Source organism: Dendrobates tinctorius, unplaced genomic scaffold (assembly GCF_039654945.1).
Source record: "Dendrobates tinctorius isolate UK_male_01 unplaced genomic scaffold, ASM3965494v1 ptg000049l, whole genome shotgun sequence".
Classification (NCBI taxonomy): domain Eukaryota; kingdom Metazoa; phylum Chordata; class Amphibia; order Anura; family Dendrobatidae; genus Dendrobates; species Dendrobates tinctorius.
In genome coordinates, this window is record NW_027361717.1 from 10,725,043 (window position 1) to 10,740,234 (window position 15,192).

General features: G+C 49.0%; 1 protein-coding gene across 2 annotated transcripts in view; it reads left to right on the forward strand.

The window, feature by feature from the left end:
• NCK1 (NCK adaptor protein 1) overlaps positions 1-15,192 on the forward strand; it is a 139,796-nt gene that overhangs the window by 87,849 nt on the left and 36,755 nt on the right. Inside the window, exon 1 of one of the 2 annotated variants that reach the window (XM_073576505.1) lies at positions 2,542-2,621. The exons of the other annotated variant lie outside the window; for it this stretch is intronic. Within the exon in view, the coding sequence (XP_073432606.1) occupies positions 2,588-2,621 (34 nt within the window). The 5' untranslated portion in view covers positions 2,542-2,587. Of the gene's footprint in view, positions 1-2,541; positions 2,622-15,192 lie in introns of those variants that run through there. 2 annotated transcript variants of the gene reach the window in all.

The window sequence follows — 15,192 nt, forward strand, 5'->3', positions numbered from 1 at the left end:
CATCTAGGATATGGGATCCAGCTTTGTTCTTCACATTATACAAATCATATTGGAAAATTAGAGTCGGTTCAAAGGCGGCAACTAGATAATCACAAGGGATGGAGGCCACTGATATCCTACATTGAGAGGTTGGAAATGGGCGGATAGGGGATTGTTTCACTTGGAAATGAGATTTGCATATGTATTTTTTATGTATGTGTCGTCCATACAAAGGACTTGCACATTATTATTTATTCTTTACAAAGGGCCGCGGAACATTAAAAATGTGGTAGAAAGGCGATTCCAGCATGTAGAACGGAAAGGGTTCTTTACAGTTAGAGCAGTCGGACTGTGGAATGCCGACCACAAGAGCTAGTAATGGCAGCATTTACAAAAGGGCTGGATGCTCTTCTAGTAACCAATGGTGTTGTGGGTAATAAGAAATATAGCGATAATGTGTAAGGGTAAGTTCACATTGGGCGTTTTTTTTGCTGTTTTTTATGCTAATTTTCAGCTGCTTTTTCCATTACCAGCAAAGCCTATGAGATTTTAGAAATCTCATGCACACACATTGTTTTTTTTTTGTCATCAGAATTTTGTGCTTTGCTGCTTTTTTTTTTTTGGACATGAAGCATGTCACTTCTTTCAGCGGTTTTGCAGCTTTTTGCAGCGTTTTTCACCCATTGACTTGAATGGGTGTTAAAAAAAAAAAAAAAAAAAAAAAGCGCAGAAAAGTCATGGGGGCACTATGCAAAAAGAGACACAAATTAGCCCAAAAAACTCATCAAAACCGCAACAGAAAACGCACCAAAAACTGCGTTTTTGCCGCAGCTTCTTTCTTGCCAAGAAATCAGGATTTGCTGCAGAAAAAAAGCAGCAGAAAAAAAGCAGCAAAAACGCCCAGTGTGAACTTACCCTAATTGGTCTTGAAAGGTTGAAATTGATGGACCTGTTGTCGTTTTTTTCAACTTGTGTAACTATGTGAATTGACTAGAGTTGGTCAAAAAGATTCTGAGGACCCTGATCTGGCATCCACACTGGTACGCTGGGGCATCTGAATTGGCAAATACCTCCAATTAGAAATGTAGTATAGTTCTTCTGATTCACTATGTAACCGGCGTCACGTGCAGGCAGTGCTGGACCCTAGGTGTCCATGGTTATGACCTCTCACATAGTGAGTTAGACAGCTCTTAGTGGTCGTAACTATGGATACCTAAGCTACTGCAATGCCCTGCACATGAGGTACGCAACATAGTGAATCTGAAGAACTGTACTACATTTCTAATTGGAGGTATTTGCTAATATTAGTATTATTTATACTTCCTACATATCTTGGTGATGGGAATACCCCCCTTTTGAAGGTTACAGGTTGAGGTGATGGATAAGCGAGACTTGGAAGCATGGATGTGACTCATTCAGAACAAAGGCAAGCCAAAAAGGAGCTTTGAAATAAAGAGGCCCCCTCACCTTCCTCTAGTCCTTCCATAATTAGTCATTTCTTGTAGGCAGGGGTGAGTCACTGGGTGTTATCTGATGGCTGTCCAGCACCTGCCAGCTGTGCACTTGGTTGACTTCATGTGAATAAGTCATGTACATCATGATCATTACTGTGGAGTTCAGGCAGCATGGAAGCAGAGCCTGGCTGTGACTGATCTGCGCCCCCCCAGGCCTTGTGCCGCCCGTCTGCAAGTCGCCTCCACCCTAGTGACCTGGCCTCCTGTGACCTCGCCATGCCCTTGGTCACTGACCTGTCCCAAAATGTCCATAAAACAGATATTGGTGATTATAGGCCCAATTCAGCGTATGTTGGGGGTGAAGTCTTTTATCCTTTTTTGTCTTGTGTCATTTTATGAATGATTGAGTGCAAAAAGGAAAAAAAGGATGTAAGTGGGTAATGAATTTTGCACAAAATCCTAAATGGTCTTTACTTTTGTCTTCATTTTGTGATAGTTTTTTTTTTTTAAATTTAATTTAAAGCGAAGAAAGTCACATGTTCCTCCAAAATGTCGCATATTTAGCCCCAAAGACCCAGCATACCTGGTGGCACTTCAAAGTTGCTATTGATGAATCGGCCGAAATCATTTGGGAAGCCCGGACAGCACCCACAATGGCAAATAGACTAGAAAAAAGGCACAGCGTAAAAGTCTAAAGCGCAAAAGCAGAAAGGGCGAGAACCCCCATCACCACCACCTCCCGCACCCCAAAAACACTAAATAAAACATAAAGGAGCCAATGTAATAATGAACCCGGCTCCACAGCTTTTCTTTGCTTTGCATTTTACACAACAGTGTGTGCACTACAAGTCTCAGCATTGCTGGGCTGCTGTGCATGGTGGTAGGATGTGCACACTTGTTCTCGGGTCACTTGTGCTTTTTCTCGTTTCCGGATTTTCCATGATGTGCTTCGCCTTCCTATATACAGTTCTGCATCGGCCCGGGGGAGGGGAGGCTCTCCCTGCCACCATGAATCAGTATCCTTAGGGTTAAGGCTGAGGTAGGATAGGCTGAGGACTGCCTATTTCTGTAGGAAGGGCCGGGTCCTGTGACTCTCCCCCCCACCCCAGGAAGCTCCAGGCTCCAGAGGAGAGAGCGCCTTCACAGAGGACAGCATGGATCTGCCCAACTTCTTCAAACACTGGTTCAGTAAGTTGCCAACCTGTGCCGGGTGTCCCCCATTGTAGTCTCTTCCTGAGGGCTTGTGGGGAGCCGTGTCCCTGGTGCAGGCGACATGCTCTGTGTAGATGGTGCCTTCACCTTGGTGGGGCTTAGTGTCAGTTTATCTGCATGGTTCAGTGCAGTAACTAAAGAGTTAAAGGCTCTCAGGCAGAAACAATGCTGTATTTTGGCCTATTCTCCTCTCATGCATGGGATATGTGCTGCTGCTCTCCAGCTGTTATGGAACTACAACTCCCAGCCTGCGGCTGTCGGAGCTTGCTGAGAGACAAGTTTCACAGAAGCGAGAGCCATTGACATTGAAGAGCTAGCAGTGTGTTTTGAGGCGTCTTCCAATCATAGGATCAGATGGTCACCGGCCCTTTGCACTGGGGCAGGGCTGTCAGCCTCCCATGAGAGGGGTTTAGAAAAACTGGTGTAAATGGTAAAGTGGAGCAGTTATCTGGTGGCTTCTGTGGCACTGCTGTGGGCAGGCGGGCGGCTTCTGTGGCACTGCTGTGGGCAGGCGGGCGGCTTCTGTGGCACTGCTGTGGGCAGGCGGGCGGCTACTGTGGCACTGCTGTGGGCAGGCGTGCAGCTTACGTGGCACTGCTGTGGGCAGGCGGGCGGCTTCTGTGGCACTGCTGTGGGCAGGCGTGCAGCTTCTGTGGCACTGCTGTGGGCAGGCGGGCGGCTTCTGTGGCACTGCTGTGGGCAGGCGGGCGGCTTCTGTGGCACTTCTGTGGGCAGGCGGGCGGCTTCTGTGGCACTTCTGTGGGCAGGCGGGCGGCTTCTGTGGCACTGATGTGGGCAGGCGGGCGGCTACTGTGGCACTGCTGTGGGCAGGCGGGCAGCTTTTGTGGCACTGCTGTGGGCAGGCGGGCGGCTTTTGTGGCACTGCTGTGGGCAGGCGGGCGGCTTTTGTGGCACTGCTGTGGGCAGGCGGGCGGCTTTTGTGGCACTGCTGTGGGCAGGCGGGCGGCTACTGTGGCACTGCTGTGGGCAGGCGGGCGGCTACTGTGGCACTGCTGTGGGCAGGCGGGCGGCTACTGTGGCACTGCTGTGGGCAGGCTGGCGGCTTCTGTGGCACTGCTGTGGGCTGGCGGGCGGCTTCTGTGGCACTGCTGTGGGCAGGCGGGCGGCTACTGTGGCACTGCTGTGGGCAGGCGGGCGGCTACTGTGGCACTGCTGTGGGCAGGCGGGCGGCTACTGTGGCACTGCTGTGGGCAGGCGGGCGGCTAATGTGGCACTGCTGTGGGCAGGCGGTGTCACGGTCACGCGTGTCTGGACACAGATGTTACCGCAAGGCGAACCCATAACACACGTGACCCTGGATACAGCGCCTCCAGTGGCGAATTTAAATAATAATACATGCAGATGGATACGCCGCCTCCACCTGGCAAATTTAGGTATTACACGTTATAAATACATTCTGGAAACCCCGCCTCCAGTACGGCGAATTTAAATAATAAGGGTGAACCTGGGAAACATTAACAATGGTGGGCCCTGCGGTAGGGAATAGGGGAGTGGAGACCTCCTGAGCTCCCCTGAGCCAGTGTCCCTGCACTCCTTACGTTCCCTATACAGGTTCCGCACCTGTCGCCGCACGCGAACCTTAAACCCTTGCTCACCCTCACCCTAAACCCTCACTAGGGAATTGGTCGGTGCGGAGACTAATCCCACCACTGCACTAGTGACACACCTGAGGAAAGAAGACCATACAGGGGAAACACCACTTAGCTTTAGGCTCTGTGCTTATGCTCCTGCAACAGAGCCCCACCACCTGTGTGCGTCTTCTCCTCCACCCGGATCCATCACCATCCTGGATCCTACACCATAGTGCAGCCTTGGAGCAGAGTCCATCTCCAGTTGCAGCAGTCCAATAACAGAGTCCCAAGGATGAGTCAGCCTCTGCCAAAATTCTAAGCATGCTTGAGTCCAGCTCTCGGCCACCAAGTCGAGCATGCCGAGTGCAACTCTCTCCATAGTCGCCACTCCACAAAGCCATGCACGCACTTCCCGCCGACACCATAAACTGCGACTCCTCCACGCCATGCCAGCAATTCCTGCAGACACCATTAGCTGCCACTCGTCTCCTCTGGCTGACTGCGCAGGACTCCTCTTCAGCTCCATGTTCACCCAGGCTTCACAAACTCGTAATTAATCAATCAGTCAGTATCACCAGCCCTGATTGCAACCCCTGAGACTCACTTATAGAGCCCCACACCTGATTCATAATTACGTGCACATTAAACCTAAAGTGCGATACCACTAACCACCACTGGGGACAGTCAGAATGAATGACACCACATGTGATAATTCCAATGGCCACCGGGGGCAATCATGTCACCTTGCCAAAGGAAAAATGTTCACTTTGTCCATTTAATCTGACAGATCCACGCCTGGATCATGACAGGCGGGCGGCTTCTGTGGCACTGCTGTGGGCAGGCGGGCGGCTTCTGTGGCACTGCAGTGGGCAGGCGGGCGGCTTTTGCACTGCTGTGGGCAGGCGGGCGGCTACTGTGGCACTGCTGTGGGAAGAGGGGCGGCTTCTGTGGCACTGCTGTGGGAAGGCGGGTGGCTTCTGTGGCACTGCTGTGGGAAGGCGGGCGGCTTCTGTGGCACTGCTGTGGGAAGGCGGGCGGCTTCTGTGGCACTGCTGTGGGAAGGCGGGCGGCTTCTGTGGCACTGCTGTGGGAAGGCGGGCGGCTTCTGTGGCACTGCTGTGGGAAGGCGGGCGGCTTCTGTGGCACTGCTGTGGGAAGGCGGGCGGCTTCTGTGGCACTGCTGTGGGCAGGCGGGCGGCTACTGTGGCACTGCTGTGGGCAGGCGGGCGGCTACTGTGGCACTGCTGTGGGAAGGCGGGCGGCTACTGTGGCACTGCTGTGGGAAGGCGGGCGGCTTCTGTGGCACTGCTGTGGGAAGGCGGGCGGCTTCTGTGGCACTGCTGTGGGAAGGCGGGCGGCTTCTGTGGCACTGCTGTGGGAAGGCGGGCGGCTTCTGTGGCACTGCTGTGGGAAGGCGGGCGGCTTCTGTGGCACTGCTGTGGGAAGGCGGGCGGCTTCTGTGGCACTGCTGTGGGCAGGCGGGCGGCTACTGTGGCACTGCTGTGGGAAGGCGGGCGGCTACTGTGGCACTGCTGTGGGAAGGCGGGCGGCTACTGTGGCACTGCTGTGGGCAGGCGGGCGGCTACTGTGGCACTGCTGTGGGCAGGCGGGCGGCTTTTGCACTGCTGTGGGCAGGCGGGCGGCTTTTGCACTGCTGTGGGCAGGCGGGTGGCTACTGTGGCACTGTTGTGGGAAGGCGGGCGGCTTCTGTGGCTCTGCTGTGGACAGTTGGCCAGGAAGGCAGCTTCCGTGGCATCACTGTGGATAGGTGGAAAACTTCTGTGGTGCTGCTGTGTGCAACTGGTCAAGTGTGCAGCTTCTGTGAGCCACTGTTGGCACTGTTGTGGGCAGCCGGTCAAGTGGACGACTTCTTTGGCCCCACTGACGGCAGGTGGGCAGCTACTGTGGCTCTGCTGTGAGCAGCCAGTCAGGCGGGCGGCTTCTGTGGCGCCACTGTTGGCACACAGGTGGGCAATTTCTGGGGCGCCACTGTGAGCAGCCAGCCAGTCAGATGGGCGGCTTTTTTGTCCCCTCTGACAGCAGTCGGTCGGGTGGGTGGCTGTTGAGGCCCTGTTGTAGGCAGCCAATCAGGCAGGCGACTACTGTGGGCAGTACTTTTTGTTTTCACCTGTTTCAGTAACTCTCACCCTGGTAAAGGGAAGGACAAACAACCATCTTTAAGGAAAGGTTAAAAAAAATAATTGGGTCTGAGAAGAGTGGGGGCCTAAATATTGTGGCAATTAAATAGAACCCAACCTATAGCTCAGGCACCTACATAAAAGTTGTGATATGAAAGCCAAAAAGCAAACCCCCCTCTGCTACATCTACGGAGTGCAAGTGTGCGTTTTCTGCAGTCATACCGGGATGAGGTGCGGCGCCTCCTCCCAGCTTGTTTTATGGAGGCTTTTCAGCAGCACAAACCATTAATATCACTATACTCTGGTACTTCTAGTCAGACCGGGGACACTTAGAACAATGCTGGGTCACAAGGCTCCGGAGACTTTGGAAACTGGTGGTTTGCAGGAAATGGATGTGAACAACCCTCCTGGCAGGATTAAGAGGCACAGAGAAAGGGGTTAAGCACGTTGTGTCTTTCTCTTTCGGGATTAAGAGCTTTCTGCTTCTTGCAGGTCACAGTAACACAGAGCTGCTGTCAGGAAGTTGTACCCAGATTAGTACTGTACGGCGCCCCATCTACACAGTTAATGGCAGCTGCTAAATTTTCTCCCGACTTCTGAGCGGTTCAGAGACTTCCATAGTCACTAACGAGTTGTCAGAACTGTGAGCTGTGGAAACAATGGACGTGCGAGATCTGCGATGAGCTGGGGAAGCAGACTGGAATTAATATCTGGAGTTCATGGGGGTTTTGTTTGGTTTCGCACCCTGTAAGGAAGTGGGGAAAGTAGTGATGAGTCTGAGCCTGTATTCATCCAGATTACACGGATTGTCACCGATTTCTTGACTGCGACTAATTCTGAGTTTACATTTTTTGAACCCTAAAAATCACAGTATAAATGAGAAGTTCTCCAGCTTTCTAACACATTTTTCTTCAATTCTTTGCCATTTTCTAAAGGTTTGTTTGCTTTCAGTCTGCAAACTTATACGTTGCCTGTTGTCATTTATGTATTGTCACCAGTCTATGTAGTGCTTGACCCTCCATACTCATTAGATGAAAGTTGGCTAGCCTCATTGGGAAAGTTTTTGTTTGGTGTGCTGTCCCACCATGCTTCCATCTTGACATACATACTCATTTACCAACCCCCTGCTAACACATCTGCATACCCCCATCCACCGCACTTCCAACGCTCCCATCGCTCTATACTGTGTCCTCTTAAACTTTCTGCCAGCTGCACACGGCCTCCATGGACCATACTGTGTCTGCACCTCAAACTAACACCCCCCTTATTGACGAGAAAAGTCCACCGTCCCACTTCTCCATATTGTCTACCTATGCTTCCACTTCTCCATTCTGTTCCCCACCATGTTACTACTTCTCCATACTGTCCCCCGCCACTTTTTCATGTCTCTGTACTGCACCATCTCTCATGCTTTGCCCCATCTGCACACTGCTTCCATCATACTTTTCCCTCCCACACCCTACATCTACAAATACGGTTCCTATAATCTTGGGCTCTGTAGAGTGCTTACCTTACCCACTTCTATGCCGCAGCGGGCTGGGGTGTGCAGCGGGCTGGGGTGTGCAGCGGGCTGGGGTGTGCAGCGGGCTGGGGTGTGCAGCGGGCTGGGGTGTGCAGCGGGCTGGGGTGTGAGGTGTGCAGCGGGCTGGGGTGTGAGGTGTGCAGCGGGCTGGGGTGTGAGGTGTGCAGCGGGCTGGGGTGTGAGGTGTGCAGCGGGCTGGGGGTGAGGTGTGCAGCGGGCTGGGAGCTGATGAGCCCTTTTCTGCCCATGTCCTGGCAGGCTTGTCTTCTAACATATTCAGCGCTGCAGAATATGTTGGCGCTATATAAATAAAGATTGTTATTATATTCATGCTTGAGAGATGAAAATACAATTGAATGCAGAAAGAAGGGAACGTGTCTACTGCCAGTTCTCCTGGTGGGCCATTAGAAATCCTTTGGTGGGCCGCATGTAGTGTAGGTGTGGATTGTGTAAGGGGGAGACAGGAGAGAGCAGTGTCTTCCTTATGAATGTCTGTCTCACAGCTGTCTCATTTGTATGGTCAGCTTAAGGTTCCGTTCACGCCTGTATTAAAGCCTCTATCACAGGTCCCATTATGTAAGAAATCGTGATGTTTCATAATGTCATGGAGTGCGGTAGGAAATTGAAATCACTAGAGTTGTGCTTAGATCTGACCCTGTAGACATGGTTTTCCCTATGTATCTGGGCTCCAGTAAAACGTCAGAAATCCTGAGAGACCCACCTGTTTGTCAATTGGATCCACTTAAAGGGATTTTATCAGGTTTGGAAGTTATGGATAGTGAATAACGTCTGCGTAGCTGGGGATCAGATGGGTGGGACCTCACCGCTCCCTAGAACGGCCGCTGAGGAGCCCTATCTGATTAGAGCTTAGGTGAAGCATGTGGTGCTCTGCTTCATTTATTTTCAGTGTGACTGTCGGAGATTGCCAAGCTCTGCCTTCTGCTGGTCTGCAGCACGCCCCTTAAGAATGAAGGTGCACATGCTCAATCTCTATTCAGATGGGGGCTCTCCAGTCCCTGTTTCTCAGGATTGGTGGGGACCCAGCGATATGCAGTTTATCCCCTATGCTATGGATTGGGAATTACTTAAAAAGTGGTACAATTTCTTTAAAACCAAGCCAGAGCCTAAATTCATGCTGGATAAAAGTTGGCATAATGCACTCTTTGGTGGGACTGGTCTATCATCTGATGAGTATAGAGACCTCATGATTTTCCAGCATGATCATCCGATATGGATCTGGTAGCTAAAATGTAAACCACGGACTCTTGTTTTTAGTGATGCTTTGCTGACATTAGGGTCTGTTAGTGGCTTCTTCCCCTCTGCCCAGTGAAAACACATTAACGTTTGGCCAATGTGAGCGCTAATAGGTACAGGGGAGTCGAATGCCATTACGGACTACAGAACTAGTGTTTGACGGACTAACAACCATCCCATGTGTATTGCCAGCTTCAGTCTTCCTAATTTGTAATTCTCCAGGTTTGTAGATTTCTTTTTTTGGAGTGGGGTTTGTTCCCTCTAGGTTGCTCGTACACCCTAGATCAAGGTTCAGGTGTTGTCAGTGGGGTGAGCGGAGTAAGCCTCTGACATACAGCTCTGGCAGCTGATCGCAGCCCCGTACATAGATCTATTGGGGCAGAGGCGGTACGGTATGTAGGCCACTAACCACTTTCGGTGATTGATGGAGGGGGGTTGGCCAACTTTAATCTGATGTAGGTAGTGAGTTTTATTCAGATTCTGGATTTCAGGATTTTTCCTTTCAGGGCGTGCATGAAAAGGAAGAGTGCAGCACCATTAAGCTTTTGGTCATGATTCCTCATATCTATAAAGGTGCTACTGGTAGAATTTTCTTTTATTATAGCTCTGTAATGAGCACAAAAATATAACCAGTAGTAAAGAATGGAAATAAAGAAGTTACAAGTAACAGATGAGTTTATCTTGGTAGCAGGAAGCATCTGCTGGCTGCAGGAAAGGCGTTACAGTGTGGCATCACTCAGCTGGGACAATGAATGGCCCCAATTGAGAGACGACTCCATTATGACATGGTAGATTTCCTCCCTGCTGTTTGAAGCATCAGTATGGAGTCATAATGGAGAAAACTGGGGCCAACACTCAAAATAGAGCTCACGGAAATTCCATTTTTTAGGCTATGTGCCCACGTAGTGGTTTTCATGCAGAATATTCCTGAGCGGAAACGCACACCATCTTCCCGGCAAAACGCATGCGTTTTATGAAGCGCTTTAGTAAGCGTTTTTGACGCTTTTGTTAAGCTTTTTGCATGCGTTTTCCTATGCGTTTTTGCAATACAATTGAATGTATGCGGAAATGCGTTTCCGCAGCGGAAAAAAACCGCACCATTAGCACAACATGTGCGGATTCCATTGTTTCCATGGGATGCTTTTCTTAAGCGTTTCCGCAGCAGAAACGCGCGTCTAAAAGCGCTGCGGAAACGCTTAAAAAACGCAACGTGGGCACACAGCCTTAATCATTATCCGTTGTAAGCCACTTACATTTTGATGTCCCAGGGATTGCGAGTCGCCTAAGCTCTAGTACGTGGGGGGACTAGAGAGTTTGTTTCCCCCCTGCCTCTTGTGCTTTTTTTTTTTTTTTTGTGAAATGTGTTTCAAGTCAATAAAAGAAGTAATTAAAAGGGATGGGAAAACCATCCGCTGGGACCCACCGTTTTAAGGGGATGTCTCATGTTCGTAAATTATAGAAATTTCGTGTAAAAACAAGCAACTTTTACAATTAGCTTCCTAGTAAAACGCTTGCTGTTCTCAAGAACAGAAGACTTTTTAATTGCCCAGTTTACAACTACGGTAGTGGCCTGTTTTCCCTGGCACAGCTACCACTGACTTGGAATGGCAACTGCAGCAGAATGTGTGCACGAACGGCGAGACAGTGACTAGTCCCTACTGCAGCACTGTCCGCATGACTATCCACAATGATTTTAATAGTTCAGTTTTCCTGCAATTTCTGCTTTGATTTATTATTTATTTATTTATATAGCGCCATTGATTCCATGGTACTCTACATGAGAAGGGGTAATATACAAATTACAGGTAACACTTACAGTAAACAAACTAATGGTACTGTCACACTTAGCGATGTACCAGCGATCCCAACCAGAGATATGACGCGGTCAGGATCGCTGGTACATCGTTAAGTGGTCGCTAGTGAGCTGCCACACAGGCAGATCTCACCAGCGACATCGTTGGGGACGGGGGTCGCTACTTACCTGTCACACCAGGCGATCCTGCGTCCTCCCGCCCAGCTCCACGCGTCGCGTGTCATCACAGCAGGAAGCGCCGCAGGAAGCTGACGACGAGAAACAGTCCTGCCTGTTCTCGCGCGATCAGCGATAATCAGCGGGGGAGCGGGTTGTAGGTAAGTATCAGACACAGAGATATCGCTAGCAATATCGCTATAACGTCACAAGTTATAGCGATATTGCTAGCGATATCGCTTAGTGTGACAGGCCCTTAACAATCACAGACTGATATAGAGGGGAGAGGGGACCCTGCCCTTTCGGGCTTACATGCTACAGGATGGTGGGTTGCAGCAGTTCCGGTGTTGGTTGAGGTGATCTCTCCGGTAGTGGTGAGAGAGAAGGAGGTAGCGGGGTCATTGCAGGCTGTAGGTTTTCTTGAAGAGGTGGGTTTTCAGGTTCCGTCTGAAGGATCCGAATGTGGTTGATGGTCGGTCGCACCTGTTGGGGCAAAGAATTCCAGAGGATGGGGGATATTCGGGAGAAGTCTTGGAGGCGGTTGGGTGAGGAGCGAATGTGTAGAGGAGAGAAGGAGGTCTTGGGAGGACCAGAGATTACATGAGGGAAGATATTGGGAGATAAGTTCAGAGATATGTGGAGGAGACAGGTTGTAGATGGCCTTGTAGGCAGGCCTGTGGAGTCGGTATAAAATTGACCGACTCCTAAAATATATAATTAAATTGGGTACAGTAATTCAATGCAGGATGTGCTGAATGTTTTTTCATAGGAATTTGGGAAAGTTATGAAATATCCTATAAATTGTTGTTCTATTCCTGATCTAAGGCTACATTCACACACAGCGTTTTTGCTGTGTTTTTTGTGGATACGTTTTTCAGCTGCGAAAGCAGATCAGCTTTTTAAAAAACCGCATCACCTGAAAGGTTTTTGAGCTCATAGATAATGTTTTCAATAGCAAAAGCAGATTAGAAATCTGCTCTATCTATCCATTTATCCATATCTGTCTATCCATATCATATCTGTACTAAAAAGAATGAAAGTCGGGTAGCACACAGACTAAAGGGGGTTTTACACATAGCGACATCGCTATAATGTCACCGATTTTGTGACGTTATAGCGATATCGCTATGTGTGTTACTTACCTCCGACCGGCTCCCCCGCTGTCCATCACTGATCGCGCGAGAATGTCCGGCTCCATTTCTCGTCATCAGCTTCCTGCTGTGACGACGAGCGACGCGTGGAGGCGGGCGGGAGGACGTCAGGACCGCTGTGTGTGAAAGGTGAGTATCGTGCGCTGCGTCGCTGCTGCATCGCTGTGAGGTCTGCCTGTGTGACAGCTCACTAGCGACCATTTAGCGATGCACCAGCGATCCTGACCGGGTCGGATCGCTGGTGCATCGCTAAATGTAAAAGGGCCTTAACACTTCTTTTTTTTTTTTTTTTTTTTTTTTAGCACCAGTCAGGTACACCTCACAGCTGCTCAAAAGGACGCCCAGGACAGGCATTGCTTGTCTCCAGTAACATCAACATCAATTGATAGTTGGAATAAATAGACTGCATTCATCACCACATCTTCTTAAGGTGCAGGCTTTATGTTCAAGTGTAAGGGGTGTGCAGTATGAGGTTCTGCAGCAGCGAAGGTGTGCAGTATGATATGAGGTTCTGCCCCCCCCCCCCAGGTTTGATCCCAGCTACGCCCATGGTGTGAATGTAGCCTGAGGATCTAGGGTTTGTCTTAGCTGAGAGAAGTCATAGTGTTATCTCTCTCTCTCTCTCTCTCTCTCTCTCTCTCTCTCTCTCTCTCTCTCTCTCTATATATATATATATATATATATATATATATATATATATATATATATATATATATATATATATATATATATTATACACAGTACAGACCAAAAGTTTGGACACACCTTCTCATCAACATAATTCCGAGAGTGTGCAAAGCAGTAATCAAAGCAAAAGGTGGCTACTTTGAGGAACCTAGAATATAAGACATACAGTATTTTCAGTTGTTTCACACTTTTTTGTTAATTATATAATTCCACATGTCTTAATTCATAGTTTTGATGCCTTCAGAGTGAATCTACAATTTTCATAGTCATGAAAAGAAAGAAAACTCTTGAATGAGGTGTGTCCAAACTTTTGGTCAGTACTGTATATATGTAATCTATATTACATAGTGTATTACATATTTACAATTTATTACATTTTTTTGTGTTCTAAAGTTGTATTCCAATAAATAGATATTATGTTCTGTCTAAATATCTTGATTATTGTATCATAAAAATGATTAAATATCTGATGTTCACATTGTACTACAATAAGTTTTTCACTTAAATATAAGCAATATATGTGGGAGTTGGAGTTGGTGTAAGGGAAATTGAGGAGTCGGAGTTGCAGGTTTGGCTTACCGACTCCACAGCCTTGCTTGTAGGTCAGTATTAGTAATTTGACCTGGATACGCTGATTGAATGGGAGTCAGTGAAGAGATTTGCAGAGGTGAGAACCGGAGGAGGAGAGAGATGAATTAGTCGGGCAACAGAGTTAAGGATGGACTGGAGAGGTGCGAGGGTGTTAGTAGGGAGGCCACAGTAAAGGATGTTGCAGGAAATGATGAGGGCATGCACAAGCATTTTAGTAGATTTAGGCTGTGTTCACACTCAGCGTTTTTTTTAGCAGTTTTTTTTTAGTGGTTTTCACTATAAAACCGCTAAAAATAAGCTTCCCAGTCATTTCTATGCATTTTGCACTTTTTGTGCACATTGATGCGTTTCTTTACCGCGAAAAAAACGCATCGCGGTAAAAAACGCAGCATGCTCATTAATTTTGCTGATTTTTCCACGGTTTTGGCTTCTTCCATGCGTTTTAAAACCGCTGCGGAAAAAAACGCATAAAAACCGCGCAAAAACCGCGGAAAAATAGGTGCGGTTTCTGGGAAGGGAGTCAGGTTTTTGAGCAGAAATTTTCTGCAACGTGTGCACTTAGCCTGAGGGTTGAGGAAAGGACGGATTCTGGAGATATTTTTGAGCTGGAGGCTGCAGGAGGTAGAAAGATCTTAGATGTGCGGTTTGAAGGACAGGGTAGAGTCAAGGGTTACTCCAAGGCAGCGGACTTCTGGTACGGATCTGTAGTAGGAGGCAGTGGTCAACTGTGTCGAAAGCAGAGGACAGGTCTAGATGGAGGAGTATAGAGTGTTGTCCGTTAAGGCCCCGTCACACACAGCGAGATCGCTGCTGAGTGACAATTTTTGTGACACAACAGCGATCTCACCAGCGAGATCGCTGTGTGTGACAGCGATCAGCGACCGGCCCCCCTGCCTGTATCGCTGATCGCTGCAGGAAAGGCCAGGACTTTTTTTGGTCGCTGGTCTCCTGCTGGCCAGCACGCATCGCTGCGTGTGACAGGCGGAAGACCAGCGATCTGCTGGTAACTAACGTACACATCGGGTATCCAAGGGACGTGCGTCCCTTGGATACCCGATGTGTACGTTAGTTACCAGCTTCCTGCATCAGCGCGCTGGTTACCAACGTGCACAGCGACGCCGCGCGCTGTGCTGATCGCTGGTGAAGCTGTCAGTTTGACAGCTCTCCAGCGATCACATAGCGATTCACCAGTGATCCTGACACATTGATATCGTTGTCGGGATCGCTGGTGAGTCGCTATGTGTGACTCCAGCCTTACTTAGCTTTGGCTGTAAGTAGGTTGTTAGTAATTTTGGTCAGGGCTGTCTCAGTGGAGTGATGGGGGCGGAAACCAGATTGTAGATTGTCAAAGAGCAAGTTAGATGAGAGGTGGGAGGAAAGATCAGTGTGCATGTACTGCTTCAGGAGTTTGGAAGCGAATGGGAGCAGCGACATTATGCATGGCATGAAATACATTTTTGCTCCCTGTAGCTTCTTGGCTGCATTGTGGTTAATCACATTTTTAATGACAGGTCCCGGTTTTCTGGGACTAGGATAATGGATCTTTTTATACATTGCAGAAACCGCGCCTCTCGTCACCCACATCCAGCGTTTGGCTTTTGTTCCATTCACTTGGAAAAGGAATTATAATATCAGAACCCCCA